The sequence below is a fragment of the Syngnathus acus genome, chromosome 8, assembly GCF_901709675.1.
Source record: "Syngnathus acus chromosome 8, fSynAcu1.2, whole genome shotgun sequence".
NCBI classification, from domain to species: Eukaryota; Metazoa; Chordata; class Actinopteri; order Syngnathiformes; family Syngnathidae; genus Syngnathus; species Syngnathus acus.
In genome coordinates this window covers 2430549-2447832 of record NC_051093.1, presented here as the reverse complement: position 1 = coordinate 2447832, position 17284 = coordinate 2430549, and the positions used below count along the sequence as shown (strand labels likewise).

Below are 17284 nucleotides of genomic sequence, written 5' to 3'. Positions count from 1 at the left end.
ACGTGCGTGCTCTTGTTTTGATTCACATTGGTTTGCGAACCCAAATAAGTTATGTAGAGCTATATCTACATAAATGCCACTTTATGCTAAAATTAGGTTGATAATAAACTTTATATAATCGAGACAAACCGAGCAAATAAATTGCAAAAAAAATTACATTTTATTCCGACGCGATGTCGCTCAAACCTCTGCGGTGCCTTTAAATCAGTAGCCCCGCCTCCAACACTCTCTACGTCATCTCAAATCCCAAACAAATATGGCGCCGCCCTCTTCCAGCATTCCTCTCCCCATTCTAATTATTTTTGCGCTTTTTTCACTTCTGATGGCGGTGTTCTGCTTCACCGGTTCGGGCATCTTTTGGCCGCTGGTGTCGGTGACGGTCGTGGGCCTCACGATTATGCTTTGCTGCCTGTTGAGGCGGCGGGACGGTGACAGCGAGCAGCGGGTGTGCGTGCTGGTGCTTGGGGACATCGGTCGTAGTCCCCGCATGCAGTATCACTCGCTGTCGCTCAGTAAACATGGATTTCAAGTCGCTCTTGTGGGATATTTAGGTAAAATACGGGCATTTATACACCTTTTATGTGCATCTGATTTATGTTCATGATTGCTTTACGTTTAGACAGCCTACCTCACCGAGACGTGTTGAGGGACGACAGGATTCAAATCGTCCCCATTGCAGAAGTCAAAGGCATCAGAGGTAAGCGACTGCCTGTCCTAATTCTTACCAAGGCATATACAGACAAAAAACAGCCAAACAGGTCATGCTCTGGAACCATGAACTGTGCTGTAAGATGGGCTGACAAAAATATCACAAAAGCCTCCTAGAACACTCGAACTTTATTTCACGTTAATCAGAAGAATCAGAGGCACTTTGTCCCCCCGCCCCCCTCCTAATTTGAGTTGCAGAAGCAATTGGTAAATGGTGTGTAAAGAGGCCGTGTTTTTTTAATATTCAAAATATTTCAGGTGGCCCAAAGATTTTGACCTATGTGACCAAAGTGGCCATTCAGTTTGCACAAGTTCTGGTGGTTCTACTGATGCTGAAACCACATGCTCACATACTCATGCAGGTGAGTCACCTGACTCCCGACAGCCGATCCCGACTTGAGGTGATCTGAAGTGCTGATTTACATTTTCTTTTCCCAGAACCCTCCCGGTTTGCCGGGCATGGCCTCGGCGTGGCTAACGTGCGTCCTCCGAGGCGGCCGCTTGCTGGTCGACTGGCACAACTACGGCTACACCATCATGGCGCTCAGCCACGGCCACGCACACCCCCTTGTGCGCCTCGCAAAGTGGTGTGTGTCAGTTTTCTGTAAAATAGTCACATAAATCAAAAACGTAGCTCAAACCTGATGTTGTTTTCCTGCAGGTACGAGCACGTGTTTGGTCCTCTGGCGTCCCAGCACTTGTGTGTGACCAAAGCCATGAAGGAAGACCTGCACAGGAACTGGGGCATCAAGTAGGAATTGGTACTCATGAATCTTAGCCGCATGCTACCCGTTGAATATATACAATGATGTGTCTTTGCAGGGCGACCACTCTCTACGACAGACCCGCAGACATCTTCAAAGAAACGCCACTGGAGAAGCGGCACCAACTTTTTGTGAGGCTTTCGCGCGCATATCCCGCCTTTCGGCACAGCAGGCAAGCGCTACCGTTCAAACAAACATTGTCACATTATTTTGGAACATCTATTGTCCATTAGCCGCATGCTACTTCACCGCAAACTAATATTTGGTTTGTGTTTTCTTTCAATCAGTGATGATGATGATGTTAGGGAGAAGAAAGAGAAGACCGTCTTCTCTGTGCGAGACCTTGACAACAACACGATAACTTTGAGGCCAGATCGCCCCGTGTTGCTCATCAGCAGTACCAGCTGGACAGGTGCCGAACACATATTCACTGATCTTAAAGGATACAAGCAAATCGGGCTACTGCATTATACACAAGTAGAGAAATAAAAATAATGCTTTTATGGGTGATTTGGGACACTCGTCCATTCATTACATTGTTGTCCCTCCGCAGAGGATGAAGACTTCTCCGTCCTTCTGCAGGCTCTTCAAGGTACTGCAACAACTCTTCTTCACTACGATCAAGTCAATTGTTTGAGTTTCTCCTCCTTGTTCCTGACAGAATACGAAGAGTTCATATTAGCGGGGGAGACTCTGCCGCCGCTCATCTGCGTCATCACGGGTACGATCGGCCTTGACGTTTGATGGTGAGCCGTGATCGACTTGTCCGTTTTTATTTGCGCGTGAAGGAAAAGGTCCTCAGAAGGAGCGCTATGTGAAGATGATTGACGGTCTACATTTGGAGCATGTGAAGATCTGCACGCCCTGGCTGGAGGCGGAAGACTATCCTGTCTTGTTAGGTGAGATTGAAATACACGTAGCACTTTTTAACGTAGGGGTTTGGTGGCATCGATATGGCCTGCAGCCGCTGGTGTGCTTTCTACCACTCCACTGAATAAAAGATCAACTCTAAGCTGTGTTTTTTGTTTTTTCTTAAATGGTTTGTTTGGTTTTAGGTTGTGCTGACCTTGGCGTATGTCTGCACAAGTCTTCCAGCGGTCTGGACCTGCCCATGAAGGTGGTGGACATGTTTGGATGCTGCCTGCCCGTGTGTGCCATCCACTTCCAGTGGTGAGTTTGCCACCGTAAAGTACAGTGCAACCAAAATGTAATGTGATTAGAAAAAAAAGGGAGGCTCCTAGTTTCATTTGGTTTATTCTTAATAAATTATTTTCTTTGACAAACGTCTCTTGGTTCCCACACAGCCTAGAGGAGCTGGTGAAGCACGAGTTGAATGGTCTGATCTTCATCAACAGCCCGCAGTTGGCCCAGCAGCTCAAGGTGACATCTTAATCAAGTGATGACTTGCTCAATTAAAGACAATAAATAAAATCATCTACAAGTATCCTTATCTTTGGATTTCCAGAGTCTCCTGTCAGACTTCCCCAGCTCTGACAGCAAACTGGGCACTTTCAGGAGGAACCTCCGTGCCAGCAGGGGGCAGCGCTGGGACGACAACTGGGACCAAAACGTCCTTCCGCTCTTGTCCTCATTGTCATCTTCTTCTAGGTGACTGTACAGGGACTCGAACCCAACTGCGGCTATGTTAAATTGTAACTGAACATTCCACTTTTGTAAATAATAAAAAACTTTATTGACACGCAAACAATTGAACAAGCTCTATTTCAGACTCTCTGTTGTACTCAAAGATGTGATTCACAGCGCCGCTCATCACCCGGTGGCCGATCCCAGCAACACCTGTCAATCAAATGTCATTAAGACTCCGCCTCCAGGACATATTCGGCCAATCAGTGTGAGAGACTGCGTCATCTTACTTAGACTGCGCTTGAAGCCGGCGTAAGTCTGCGGGTTCCTCACAGTGGAACAGATGAGAACCTCAGTGGGAACCTGACCACCACCGTGCTTTAAAATCTTGGACAGAAGCTGGACCAGAACCACAACCACGTCAGGATCGTACACCACATCTGCAACACGCATAAAGGAAACAACACACTCGGCAAAGGACATTTTCTGTAGCATCCTGGAACATTTTGCAGTATTGCTGAAGGTCAGACCTGCCGCTATGACCACGTCTGCGCCGATGTCATTCAAGCATTCCTCCGTCACCTTCGTCCAGTCCAGCTCTTGTACGCTGACTCGGGTCCTGCTGGTGCTAGTTTTGTTGAGTCCGTTGATGCTCAGGTTTTCTCTGAGTCTCTGGAGGACACTTTGGTGACAGTCGGTGAAGACGTACGAGGAAGGACCACACGAGCGACACACGGCCACGCCGGTCAGACCCACACCGCTGCCCAGCTCCAGAACATTCCTGCAGCGGAGAATTTCTTGTTCATCAAGTTTAGAGGTGATTTTCTTGTAGATTGTGGTACCTTCCAGCAAAGATCTGCGGGTGATCCAAGGCCCACTCGGCCATGTAAAGGGCCGCCTCCCATGTAACCAGACCCGTCGTCCCCTCTGAGATTAAAGCCACATTCTCCAACAAGCTGACAGGGTCCCCGCACGGCTAAAGAAAACATGGACCCAACTGAGTGTGTGATGTAAGTTAGGTACCATTAAAAAGCTTCTGTATCCTTGATGGGGTCACTTTGGTACCAATATGTAGGTCCGGTATCCCTCGGCCACCTCTTGGGCCGCCACTATCTCTGCCAGAGCATCGTAGAGCTCATCTAGAGGTTCGCATCCTGCTGTCTCCACCTGAAGATGAGAATCACCGTGACGATAGCATCCACGTTACCGTAACGGGCGGGACGAGGGGAAGGAAATAATCACCCGTCTTATGAGCTCGGAGAGAAAGCATTTCCTGTATCGTGGGGACGGCGGGAACTTCCGGCACAGTGCGTGAAGACATGTCTGACACAAACTCAATTTTGTGACTTTTCATACCTACGTATTTGTCAAATAGGTGTGTACACCGTTTACCTGTTTGAGAATCTCTAAGATGAGGTCAGATGATTTGCTGCGTTCCAATTCATTTTCTAAAAACTGTAAAATGAAGGAACTATCATTTATATATTATTTGATTAAACAGTGACACGTGGCTTTCTCATGACTACGCTGGCAAACAACACGATAATGTACATGATATAAGCTTTCACTCACCGTCCAGGGGAATAATACGAGGCGACTGGTGGCGAAAAAACGCGACTGGAATTGTTTGACAATGTCAGCTCTGTTTTGTTTTCTTGAGGGAACGTCTTTATTCAACTCAGCCCGCTCCATCATTCACGTGTCCCTTGTTTACTTCCGTTTCAATCGGACAATGTATCGCGAGAGTTCCACGCGAGAGTTTATGCGTTCTTGATTTACAAATTTTCTCTGGCGTTTTTAGTGTTTTATAGCCACAAGTCAGAACCATCGGGGGATTGGGGAAACGGGCCTGTCATGATTGAATCAAACACAACTCTCAAACTATTTGCCATATAGTTTGAGACATTACAAATAAACTAAAGCGCATAATTTTAAAACAAAACTGTTGCGATAATGTTATCCCGCCTTTTTGTTGCTGTGTCACTGCGAAAGGAGATAAGTCACTTAACGGTTGGGTGACTCTTTATTTGCTGACAGCAGAAGCGGCAGCACTCACTTGCACTCATTCACTGTGAGTATGAATATATAAATTACTATCAGTTTCTACTAAAGCCACGGAAGCGTTGTGATATTTCATTGTTCCAGAAAGACTACATAGCAACGGATTATTGTTATTTATTTTTTATTTTTAAAAAAAGGTAAATATTAAAACAATTTTTTTTTTTTTGAATGGTTTAATTTTAATACAGGGACTATTTACATTCTCTTTTGAGTGCTGTATGGAAAAAATTCGATAGAAAAAAAAATGAACACCAAACTCCGGAGTTTTTTCCTCGTCGGAACTTTTAACGTGTCGGACTGTCAACAAACAAAATGGCCGCCTAACAAATTGTGTTCCTCGGACGGAAGGCGGAACTTTTACGCTTGACAATAAGGTAATTTTTTTTAAAAGAAGACAAATATATTTACTGACGTGATCGTAACTCCACTACACATTTAAACCATTTTATAGTGACACCGAATGCCCGTTTAACTGTCACATTTTGATCTACGGGTGCAAAATCTCACAATGATAATGAACTTGACTTTAAATCCCGTACCGTTGAACTGCTACAGTTATGGAAAGTAAATCTATACGGTTCTTTATTTTTTCACATATTAGTGTTTTTGAGCTTTAGTACTGTTTAGTGGGCAGGAAATCAATGAAACGTGTGCCTCGGGTCCTGTGCCCTTCACGAAGGACAATAACGAGGACAGTCGATGATGTTATTACATACACACGCCCCAGTATTATTCTAAAAACACTGCCATTTTCATCTGGGCTGTTAAATAGGTTCTGTATCGTTTATGATGGTGATTGTTGTACCACCAAGTGGGCAATGATGATATCATTTAATTTCTTGGCTGCTTTTGCAGGTAAAACAGCAGGTGTAGATGAAAGAAGGTGAATCAGTGATGGTTCTGAAGGTGTTCTTCCCTCAATGCTGCAACCGCGCAGCCAGCGGTCTGCTGGTGGGCCGCTGGTTTCCGGAGCACAACTCTGCCGTGGTGCTGGCCGTCATCCACTACCCGTTCATTCCCAGCCACGTCAAACGCTACATACAGCAGGTAGGCTAAAAGTAGCCTACCGGAAAAACACACAATGCACCATCAACAACTAATATGATTTTAGTCCCAATCCTAGTGGAATTGTTGGTTCCAATTCTAATACTTAGCTCTGATTTTACTTTAAGTCTAGGTCTACCACGTGTAGTAGTTCTAGTTTTAATCACAGTTTTGGTATTAGTCCCTGTCGTGTTTTTCTGTGTGTCAGATGGCAGCCGAGAGCCACGTGGAACTGTCTGTGTTGGGCTCGTGGAGTTTACCTCAGGAAGGCGAGGAGGGCATGGATAGCTTCCTGAAGGACCTGAGCACCATGTTCCCCCAGCAACGCTGGCTCCAAATCAGCCGCCGCATGGGCCAGAAAGGCTTCACCTGCCACCTCCTCGGACGCACTCCACCACCAAAAGAGGTGAAGAAGACTGAGGAGGAAGTGGAAGAGGAGAGCGAAGAAGAGGAGGAGAAGGTGATCTTTGTCCACTACGAGCAGAGGAAGGTGATGTTGTCACAGCTTCATCCCGTCCAGAATGGTGTCCCCGAATCCAAAGCTGCTTTGCCGTCCGAGTTGAGACAGGTACAGACACGGTTTGACCCCAGGTTACACTAAATTCAGTCCAATTCATGTTCTAGTTCCACTTTGAGCTATTGTTCTAATCCTAGTTGCAGTCCCAGTTGTAGTTGCTGTTCTTGTTGCTCTCCCAGTTCCAATTTTATTTCTTGTACTTTACTTCTAGTACTTCCATAAGTAATGTTTGTTGTGTTCTATGTTGAGGTATTCCACACGGTGTCTAGCAGCGGCCCCCTATTTTTCTTGGACAAGTATGACGATGGTCCGCTGAAGTCCACCCATTGGCAGTCTGACGGTCGAGAGGGAAGCATCATTGTGGAGCTCCTGAAACAGGCCTCTGTGCCGCTCTGCGTGCTCCTCAGCCGAATACTGGCCGTGTGGACTTGGATCTGCAGCATGCGGTCAGAAGAAGAGACATGCTAAGCTTTGCTATACTAACTTGCCTTGGTGTGACATGTGTTGTGTGTCGTTGTGGTCCTCTGCAGGGTCTTTGATGTTTTCCCGCTACCCTTTCTGTGGTCCAAGTTTTCGTCCTGTGTACAGCTCAGCTACAGGACCCAACACCTCAAGACTCTCAGCTCACCAAAATCGGCCGAGAATCACACGCAGTTCATCAGGTTTCACCACTGCTCCCCTCCGTTTCCCTGTCCAATTAATTCCAGCCAGTTTTACTTTGAATTTGTCCTACTTCTCTGTGTGCGTGCAGAAAGGCCAACATGTTTGTGTCCATCCTGATGGATGTGGGTCTGGGTCTGTTGCTGGCCTCCTGGCTCTACAGAGATGACCATATTAGCATGATATCCAACATGCTCGTTCCCGCTGCAGACGTAAGACATACTCCAGGCTTGTTTTTTGAACATCCACTCAACACTAATAGGCAGTCATGGTTCCAGATCTTGTACGAGTGACTGCACTAATACTTTTTCCACTTGGACTTCTACTTGGAGTTTGGATGCCAATTTTAGTTGTACTTCCAGTTTTGCTTATTTATCACAGGTACGTAAAACCATCTTTTTCTCTCTGGTTAGCATGTTGCTAAGGAGCTACAGGATCTGCTGCAGTGGCTAATGGGCGCCCCGGCTGGGCTAAAGATGAACCGGGCCCTGGACCAGGTGCTGGGCCGCTTCTTCCTCTATCACATTCACCTGTGGATCAGTGAGCGGACAACACACGCACACGCATACACACACGCGCATACACACACACACCATATACATGCTTTTTGTCTTTGTTGTAACAAAACTGTTGTCTGATGTCTTTCAGATTACGTTCAACTGTTGTCTCCGTTCATGGAGTCCATCCTGTGGTACGGCGGCCTGTCGGCGTGCCTGGGTTTGACCTTTGCCCTCTCTCTGCTGTCCGACATGGTGGCTCTGCTCACCTTCCACATCTACTGCTTCTACGTCTACGGAGCCAGGTCAATAATTCACCTGCAGGGGGCGGGCTTTTCTCACTTCTACCTTCTGTTGCTCTTCAAAGTTCCAGTCATAGTTCTGGTTCTCATTCAAGTGCCTGGCTCCTCCTTTAAGTTTGAGTCCGGCTGCTAATAATGGATTGTGAGGCCGAAAAGAGGCTGCAGTGAATAATGCATCTGCGCTAAAGATAGCCCGGGGCAGTGCTGCATGATGAAATATAATTGCATATTTATTAGCTTCAAGTCTCAATGTTGTAACATGTTGTCTGAATGTGACAGGCTGTATTGCCTGAAGATCTACGGCCTATCTTCGCTATGGCGGCTCTTCAGGGGCAAGAAGTGGAACGTTCTGAGGCAAAGGGTCGACTCCTGCTCCTACGACCTGGATCAGGTAGCGGCGCACGCATATTACTTTGGACACACTACCTACTAATAATTCACAGGGACAATACAGTATGAACGTTATTTGTGTCGTTGTAGCTATTCCTTGGTACGCTGCTGTTTACCATCCTACTCTTCCTGCTGCCCACCACAGCCCTCTACTACTTGGTCTTTGCACTGGTGAGAAAATAAATAAATGATATTTGGCAGGCTTGTGCATTATGAGTGTGCATGTGTTGTCCAGTTGCGTCTGGTGATCATCCTGTTCCAGGGCGTCATCCACCTGAGTGTGGATTTCATCAACTCCTTCCCGCTCTATGCCATCGGCCTTCGCGTGTGTCGTCCGTACAGACTCGCAGGTATACCGTCGTCCCACATTGTTCACGTAATGAACACAAGAACAACGTAATAATTCTGTTGTTGTTATTTCTCGTGTGTGATGGGCCCCACCTGCCGTTCAGAGGGTGTGAGGTTCAGGGTGCTAAGTGAGGAGCCCGGAACTGCTCTTCACCTGCTCATGGAGGTCAGTTTTTATTATTTTCATTTCTTTAGAGCATAAAATATAGCATTTTTTTAACCTCCACACGATTATTTCCGGTGAATTTTGATTTTGTTGCTTTTTGTTGATAGATTAACCCGCTGAAGAGCAGCGCTGTGGTTGACACGTACCGCACGCCCACTTACAGCTGTTACCCCAAGGACTCATGGGGCGCCCTGGCCAAGAAGCTCTTTGTCGGGGAGCTCATCTACCCATGGAGGCACACCAGCACCAAGAGCCACGCTGCCAAGACTGACTAACTGACTGACTGAGCAGCACAAAATGAATAAGTCATGAAATGGAAACAGATGGACGCAGGCAAGAGAGAGGAAATGGAAACTAAAGTGGTAGCTGCTCTGATCACTACAGCGACCAGTTCTGACACGGAAAGGCACCAGTTTTGTGATATTTCACTTCAAATGAGATATGAGGGCATAAACACCCCACACTGACTTCCTAACACTCAAATATTTTGTTAAAAATGTCTACCATCCTGTGATAAAGTTACAGGTGTACCATTTCTCAAACCCTTTTCTTATGTTATTTATTTAACTATTGATATTTGTAATGCTGAAATTGTCATACAGGTACTTACTACTTACTTACTGTGTATTGAGCTGCAGAAGTACTATTGTGTATAAAATAAAATAAAAAATAGCAATTATACTAAAAAAATAACAAATTTTGCAGATGTACTTTTGTGTAAAAAATATGAATTCGATGGTCATTTTAGCCACCACAAAAAATGCTCACACCAGGTCAAGCTCTAATTTTTGTGTGTCAATTTAATTTTTATGTTTTAAATCTAATTAATTGAAGTCTTAATTCAGACCAAATGATGTGAAGTAGGCAAGCTGTGATTTTATGCAATTTTTTTGGAATTCTACTATAATTATAATTTCTAAGTGTTATTCATATTGTGCCTCTAATGTTATTTTTAGTGTACTGGAATGGAGGAGTTGTCTTATTTGTGACTGATTTGTACTCATTTTTATTGACTTTTCCATAATGCTCTCATGTCGAGCCTTTGCCATTAAACACTCTTCCCAAGAATCTGATAGTTTCCAAACTTTATTCCCTTCAAATGTCTTCAGTCTGGCCATAAACTGACAAGAGTGATATTCCCATTTCATCAATCATTAGTGTATTTTTATGCCTGTATCTCTCACAAAACAATTGATGCTTTTTAAGGAAAATTTGGAGCTTGAACTTTATTCATATTGTGCATTTCACAAAATGTGCCGCTGTAACAAAGAGCTTTACATATAATCTGATCGTACAACCACTGAGGAATTGAAAACCGTTATATATTCCTATATTATCACAAATACAAAAGATATTTTATAATTCTTGTCATAGTTACTGAGTCTGTCTCTGTTTAAACATTAGTGAAACAATTTGCTGGTTTCCTCTTACCTCTGCGTGTTGTTGTTATTGTTGAATCTGATTGACAATTCTCTTTGACCAATGTTGGTCTCTCCTTCACGTTGTAGGAACGTAACAACCAATCATGCGAATATAAAGGCGGGACTTACTGGAAGGCGGGTGAAGTCTTGCAGCTATCGGAATGTAAAAAATACATATATATATGTATTTTTTAAAATAAGTGTCATGATTCTGTGTTTGTATTTAGTGTGTGAAATTTTGATAAATTTGGCTGTTTTTACACTATTTTGCGTGTTGTTGACAAGGGTGTTTGAATGGCAGCATCCTCCAACCAATGGTGTCCACCTCTATGAGGAAAGCAACCAATCATGCTAATGAGGAGGTGGGCTCTCAAAGCTGGAGCGAGTTGCCCAACTGCAATCTGTCAGCTATCCGCAGATCCCTCACCGTCCTTCGGCATGTCTTTACCCATGGCTCGGAAGAATGGAGAAACATGGACGCCACGGATTGACGCGAAGGACGAGCACAAATTCGGAGTGGAAGTATAAAAATCCCCGCTGTTCTCTCTTGCCCTCGCGTATAACGCCGTTCCCTGGATGTGACGGCGGGGCATTCCAGTAATCTTCGTAGCCGGACCAGAAGACGACGAGGCGGCCTGAAATCAAGCAGACGTCGCTGGAAGTGGAGCCCATCAGGTTAGCATCACCGAGCGCTCTGCTAACACCGGTGTGTATGTTTATTTGAAACAGTTGACTCACTCGCGTAAGTCGGCGTGAATGTGACCGGTGTGGGTGTCCTGGAATAGAATTTAAAAAAATATATTTTGTGGCGCATACTCGATGACGTTAGCGGCAGTCAGATGTGGGAAGGATGTTAGCGTGTTAGCTTTTGCGGCGGAGGTGTAGCTTGTTGTTCTCGTTAATAATTCGTAAATAGCTTCCCACTCACCGTTTTTAAGGGTGAAACACTCCAATCAGCATAATACGAGTTCAATTCAAGGTTCATAAAAGTGGACTTGTTAATTCGAATAAAATAAATCAAATGTACTTGTGCCGTGTAAGATACATTCTCAAGAACCACACAACAATTTATGACATTATCTCTTCAATGAAGATGTAAAATTAATGTCACAAAACCCACATTCATTAAACGATTACAAAAGGTTATCAATCAGGCTGAAAAAGCCAGAAAGTTAAATTTCTTCAAGGGATAAGACAATAGCTTTCTAAAATCAAACAACATAAAAACCCTTTATGGTGTATATATAGTTCAGACAGTGAATGTGATATTAGCCTCCTAAATTCACCTTCATCTGTCCGCACTGGATCACAGATAGTGTCTTTTGCCATTCGATAGTGTTAGACAATTATATTTATTGTTTGCCTCAAGCCCACATCCCATTGGTGAATTGTTGTCAGCCCAGTGGCGCATTTATTTACAGATGACACATAGGTGTGAAGTCAGCAAGTTCCGGCCACCGTGAACATGTTTGTTACGATGCTCTCATCATGGATTTGCTCACCAGGGCTCATGTGAGAGGAGGTCATGGGCAGCCAGGGCAGCCCGGTGAAAAGCTACGACTACCTGCTCAAGTTCCTGCTGGTGGGCGACAGCGACGTGGGCAAGGGCGAGATCCTGGACAGCCTGCAAGACGGCTCGGCCGAGTCGCCCTACGCCTACAGCAGCGGTGAGTCGTTTTTTCTGGACGTAGAGCTGAAATGGTTCACCGATAGGTACCACTTGTGCTTTTGATACATACAATTTCAGAGCTGAAGTCCAAATGTGAGGAAAAGTCAACAGTTAGTCTGACGCCATCTGTCTAAAAGCAAGAAAGAGCATTGTGCAACCGCGGTAAATATTTAATCGGCACGAAATCAGGACAGAAGAAGCAGAAGCTTGTGATTGGGTCAAAATGTCCTTCGGCTTTTTTTGTTGTTGTTTTTCAGGCAAGAAGCCCACAAGTGGGGTTGTGTTGTGCGTGCGTGCGTGTCGTGTTGGTGTTCTTAGTGTGGTCAGATGGACCAGTGTCACAGTTACTTCATCCGTGTGATGAAAGAGTTGCTAGTATTTCCCTCCTCGCATGGCGGCCGGAAGCATTTGTTTGCTCAACTACAGGCAGCATTTGTTAGGAGCCGTGATTGAGACCTTTTTCTTGTATTCAATGCATCAATGCGTCATCTATCCACGAGGCTAGTTTCATACACACCGCGGGTGTCTTCTTCCACATGGTCGCCGTTGTCGTCTCTTTGAAGGAGTCGTCCTCTCTCATCTCCCAGAATAGAAGCATCGAGCGTACACATCACAAGAACCATTGATCATCCCGGGATGCGCTCTCTGCAACTGCGCAATGGAATTAGCTCAGCACTCAAGCTCGCAAGATCTCAGGATGTTGATGATGTTAGCAAGCGGCCGCTAATTGACGCCGCTTGTCCTCCATTTCGTGGAGTCCAAATTACTAGTGTGTCTAACGTTCGTCCTCTTAAGTGGCATCAATCAAATTGTTGGACCGAGCTCACATTTTGTTGACATTAGCGGTCGGCTTCCGCTGACAGTAAAACAGAAAGCGGGAAAACGGTCGTCAGCCTGTAATTCAGGTGTTTGGCCTCAGGACTTTTCCCGCAAGAAAAACCGCAGGGACCGGTTGAGAAGATCCGACGGGGGAGCATGTCCGGACACGAAGCGGCAGGTGTAGTCGGACTGGTTTTCTTTTTCGGTCGTTAAACAAACTTGAAAAATTACAATGCTGCACTGACTGATGACCGCGGCAAGTCCATCCTCACCTTCGCTGCAGTGCTGCATTGTGGGAGAAGTGACAATTGCATTCTTCGTCTGTTTCTTTTTGCAGGCATCGACTACAAGACCACCACTATTCTTCTGGATGGCAGGAGGGTGAAGCTGGAGCTTTGGTGAGTACGACCAAGCAACCTCACTAAGATAAAACGTATTTCAAAGGTATGTTGGATGCCGATGGAGCAGTTCCAACCTTTGGAGTATCGTACTTTGGTGCCTTCCACTTGTCCTGAATTCTTGTGCCCCTTCTGGTCTTCAGGGACACGTCAGGACAAGGACGATTCTGCACCATTTTCCGCTCGTACTCGCGCGGCGCTCAGGTGAGACGTCGCGCCTCTGGCGGCGTTCTCCTGGATGGCGTTTAATTTCTCCTTCTTGTGCAGGGCATCCTACTGGTGTATGACATCACCAACCGCTGGTCCTTCGACGGCATCGACAGGTGGATCCGAGAGATTGACGAGGTTCCTGAGTTATTGATCTCGCTGCCATCTGCTTAAATTACGCACCCCGCGGACTCTGTTCATCTTTCGTTTAGTCAACTGAATTCCATTAAATATATTGGGGGAATTTATGTATCTCAATTGCTTGATACTATTTTCCGTAATGTCCCTGCATGTTTTTCTTTGTGTTTCTTCAGCATGCACCGGGCGTTCCGCGCATCCTGGTGGGCAACCGGCTGCACCTGGCCTTCAAGCGGCAGGTGCCCACCGAGCAGGCGCGAGCCTATGCCGAGAAGAACGGCATGACGTTCTTCGAGGTCAGCCCGCTGTGCAACTTCAACGTCATCGAGTCCTTCACTGAGCTGTCGCGCATTGTGCTCATGCGCCACGGCATGGAGAAGTTCTGGAAACCCAACCGAGGTGGGTCCCCAATTTCTTTGCCGTGGGACTTGCATCGTGCCATACTTGCAACAATAATAATATACTTGCCATGCTAAGCAAAGTGGTGGCTTGAGGCATGAGTTTAATCCATTCCATGTCTCCCGCAGTCTTCAGCCTGCAGGACCTGTGCTGCCGGGCCATCGTGTCATGCACACCGGTCCACCTCATTGACAAGCTGCCGCTGCCCGTGGCCATCAAGTCGCACCTCAAGTCCTTCTCCATGGCCAACGGCATGAACGCCGTCATGATGCACGGACGCTCCTACTCACTGGCCAACCCGGCCGGCGGCTCCAAGGGCAACAGCCTCAAGCGCTCCAAGTCCATCCGGCCCCCGCAAAGTCCCCCGCAGAACTGCACGCGCAGCAACTGCAAGATCTCCTAACTGCCGCTTTCCCTTCCCCAACCTGACGGCAGCGACGGTGGCCGAGTGCCGGGCTGGGCTGGGCCGGGCCGCCAAGCCTTTGGCACCAAGCTTTGACGGGAGAACGAGTCCGACGTGTCCGAGAGTCCCGCTGCTCCGGCCCGCCGCCAGTCACGTGAGAGACAAAAGGAGTTTTCCGCTTGTACAGACAGACGCGCGCTCATCGAGTGTCTCTGTTTTGTTTTGTTTTTTCTCCTTTCGTCATACGTCTTCTTATCTGCTTTGGAAATAAGCTACAAGTCGTTCCACTTTGGGAAACGGCCTCACACACAAGCACATGCAGAAAAGCTCTTTGGCCTCATGCGTGTCACACGCCCGCTTCCACACAAGCACTTTCACGCACGCTTGGGACTGGTGACACACTCTTTTGCGTACACTCCTCCTGCGAACAATCTTCATATACTGTACATGTCACACACACTCCTCTCTCGCTCGCACTCACACGTCACATTCTCCTCTCACATTTAGACTGTCTTTACACACAGTCATTTACTCACACACACACACACACACTCCTCTGTCGCAAACCTGTACACACTTGCGTCGTCGCCTCAGACACTTGGAGCGCCTCGTCGTAGCGGCCTTCGCATGTAATGCGATTGGAGCAAACGAGTCCTGACTTGTTCCCGGTCCCGACCTGTGACGAGCAGACTTGTTAGCGCGTCTGAAATGGGAACAATTGGCTGCACCAAGCTTCCATTTTCTTACTCTTGTGCAGCTTGTGACTTTTTCGGGTCCCTCACGGTTGTTTCGAACGTGACACAAGTGATGGACTCTCGTTGATTTCCCCTTTATTTTGTTAACTTGACTTGCCTACTGCGACTGCTGCGACTTGCACTTCGCCCCTTTTTAGACCACTACACCTGCCTCCCTCCCTCCAAATCTGGCTAAAATTATCTCATGTTAGGGGTGGGAAAGGTTTTTTTTAGAGACAGGGAGTCGTCCTAGCGTGATGGATTTGAGGTACGTTGCGCAAAGGCGCCGTTCAGCCCCCATTAAATTTTTATCATGGCAGGGTTTTTTTTTCTTTTTAAATCTCACCGTGGAGGCGATTCACTCAGAAGCGTGTCGCCATGTGTCGTAACGTGTATTTTAAATTATTATATGACAGTGTCCCCCATAATTCAATTGACTCTCTCTGCTCATATGGAACGGTTGTAGTCCCACTAAGCACAAATTCAGAACCGGGACTATTTTCAGCAAGAGTTTGTGAGGCCCGATCAACCATTTTGGTTGCTCGTGGCGTTCTATTTTAAGACTGGAGCACTGGGAATAATTCAGGTGAGAAAACTGGCAAGCGTGACCCTTTTGCTGCGTAGTGATTAGCGAGAAGTCAAACGAGCACATGATTCCAAATGCAACCCGAGTCTTTTGATGTCGGCCTGGCGCCATCCCGTGATTCATTGCTGCTGAATAATGGATGCTCCTTGCTTGCATCTCAGGAGGGCGTCTTCGTCGCCGTTGTCGTTGGTGCTCTTGCTGCAGCTTCTCGCTACGCTTTCATCTTCCTCCTTCCTCAATTCACTCACTGTCTTGCCACCATTTTATCCAACAGCAACGCCACCTCCTCTTCCAGCATTATCAGATCATGTCAGTGTTTTATCACTTGTATTTTGTTTTTTTGTTTTTTTTCAGCGTGGCTCTTGTCCATTTAGGCCCAGATCTGTTTTTTTTGGGCCCCACTAAAGCAAATCAAGTGTGTCTAATGCATGTCATTTGCTAAATTCATTTGTTCTCCTTTTGGTAGGAAATGTTGATGGACAATGCAAATTTTAGTACAACAAAATGAATATTTGGATGGAGGAATGTAACATCAGTCGGCTTTGGTGAAGCAGCCTGAGGTTGTAATCCCACACTGAAAATGTTCCAGGCACAAGTGTGTGGTGGATTTTTGTGTTTGGAGTGGCACTCCTGATGTTGGGAATGTGTTTCCTTCCTTCCTGCCAACCCTTGCTACTGCTTTTCCACCGGTGGCACAACATGCACAAAATGAGAGGAAAAGAAACATATCTTCAGATAATTCATGTACGACTTTATCTTCCACCTGTGACATAAAACAACCACTTTTTTTTTTTTTTTTGCGTCATTTGTGTTGTTTTATATGCCCTGAGTTCCCGACTCTGGATGAAGTGTAAGATAGACTAGCAGCAAATGGAACAAATGTTTTTGTGCCACTTGAGTTTTTCGAATTGGGCTCAGCGACGTTGCCAAGAATTCTAGAAGAGTGTTTCTCTCTGTTTATATGCAGGAAAAGAAAGAAGCATTGTTGTTGCTGACGAATGGACTAAAAAGGATTTTTGTTTTTTTAAATCTTTGTGTGTATGCACGACCTCTTTTCCTGAGATTCTAAATGACTTGAGAAAAGGATGCACGATGGAACCGCTTCAGGGGATGCCCTCTGATTGGCTTTGTGTCAAGAAACAGTGTTGTAAAATGGATTTAAACACTATTTTGGGGCTGAAAGCTGCTGAATCTGAGATACGAATGCGTGTGTGCGTGTGTGCGCGCGCGTGTGTGTGTGTGTGACAAACTGAAACATTTTCTTTTTTTAAATTATTGATTGTACAGTTTCAACGCTGTGAGGGTTTGAAGAGACTTTTTCACAAATAAACAATTGAATGTTCAAGTTGAAATGTAGACTAAGTATTTCTTGTTTGAATATCCTCATGCAACTGTAAACAAAATAGATACTGTTTTCACAGTGGAAGATACAGAGGACAGTGAGATGGAAACAATTGATCTGCTGTGGC

At 45.9% G+C, this 17284-nt stretch overlaps 4 protein-coding genes across 6 annotated transcripts; 3 read left to right on the top strand and 1 right to left on the bottom strand.

The window, feature by feature from the left end:
• The first annotated feature begins 76 nt into the window (after positions 1 to 76).
• alg1 (ALG1 chitobiosyldiphosphodolichol beta-mannosyltransferase) lies at positions 77 to 3177 on the top strand. 2 transcript variants are annotated; one of them, XM_037256169.1, is made up of 13 exons: positions 77 to 551; positions 620 to 697; positions 967 to 1070; positions 1147 to 1295; positions 1370 to 1459; positions 1531 to 1644; positions 1760 to 1884; positions 2026 to 2064; positions 2134 to 2193; positions 2261 to 2371; positions 2528 to 2642; positions 2777 to 2852; positions 2938 to 3177. In XM_037256169.1, exons 1-13 carry the CDS (start codon positions 257 to 259, stop codon positions 3082 to 3084), a joined length of 1503 nt encoding a protein of 500 aa, XP_037112064.1. In that variant the 5' UTR covers positions 77 to 256; the 3' UTR covers positions 3085 to 3177. The 2 variants fall into 2 exon arrangements, with proteins under 2 accessions (XP_037112064.1, XP_037112063.1); XM_037256168.1 differs by having other exon boundaries at positions 1531 to 1647.
• On the bottom strand, positions 3142 to 4794 carry eef2kmt (eukaryotic elongation factor 2 lysine methyltransferase). The gene is made up of 8 exons (XM_037256176.1): positions 4629 to 4794; positions 4449 to 4511; positions 4299 to 4379; positions 4122 to 4223; positions 3899 to 4032; positions 3587 to 3837; positions 3347 to 3496; positions 3142 to 3269 (listed from the first exon to the last, which is right to left on the bottom strand). Exons 1-8 carry the CDS (start codon positions 4749 to 4751, stop codon positions 3163 to 3165), a joined length of 1011 nt encoding a protein of 336 aa, XP_037112071.1. The 5' UTR covers positions 4752 to 4794; the 3' UTR covers positions 3142 to 3162.
• Positions 4795 to 5014: 220 nt separating this feature from the next.
• On the top strand, positions 5015 to 10111 carry pigq (phosphatidylinositol glycan anchor biosynthesis, class Q). Of its 2 annotated transcripts, none has more exons than XM_037256158.1 (13): positions 5015 to 5127; positions 5973 to 6164; positions 6370 to 6729; positions 6928 to 7124; positions 7209 to 7340; positions 7430 to 7550; positions 7752 to 7878; positions 7987 to 8140; positions 8417 to 8528; positions 8618 to 8698; positions 8763 to 8877; positions 8980 to 9041; positions 9149 to 10111. In XM_037256158.1, exons 2-13 carry the CDS (start codon positions 5991 to 5993, stop codon positions 9314 to 9316), a joined length of 1803 nt encoding a protein of 600 aa, XP_037112053.1. In that variant the 5' UTR covers positions 5015 to 5127; positions 5973 to 5990; the 3' UTR covers positions 9317 to 10111. The 2 variants fall into 2 exon arrangements, with proteins under 2 accessions (XP_037112053.1, XP_037112052.1); XM_037256157.1 differs by lacking the exon at positions 5015 to 5127 and adding an exon at positions 5409 to 5491.
• A 723-nt stretch (positions 10112 to 10834) lies between these two features.
• On the top strand, positions 10835 to 17167 carry rab40c (RAB40c, member RAS oncogene family). The gene is made up of 7 exons (XM_037256180.1): positions 10835 to 11137; positions 11968 to 12129; positions 13288 to 13348; positions 13492 to 13552; positions 13616 to 13693; positions 13870 to 14092; positions 14221 to 17167. The coding sequence occupies exons 2-7, from the start codon at positions 11988 to 11990 to the stop codon at positions 14493 to 14495; spliced, it is 840 nt and encodes a 279-aa protein (XP_037112075.1). The 5' UTR covers positions 10835 to 11137; positions 11968 to 11987; the 3' UTR covers positions 14496 to 17167.
• The last annotated feature ends 117 nt before the right edge of the window (positions 17168 to 17284 follow it).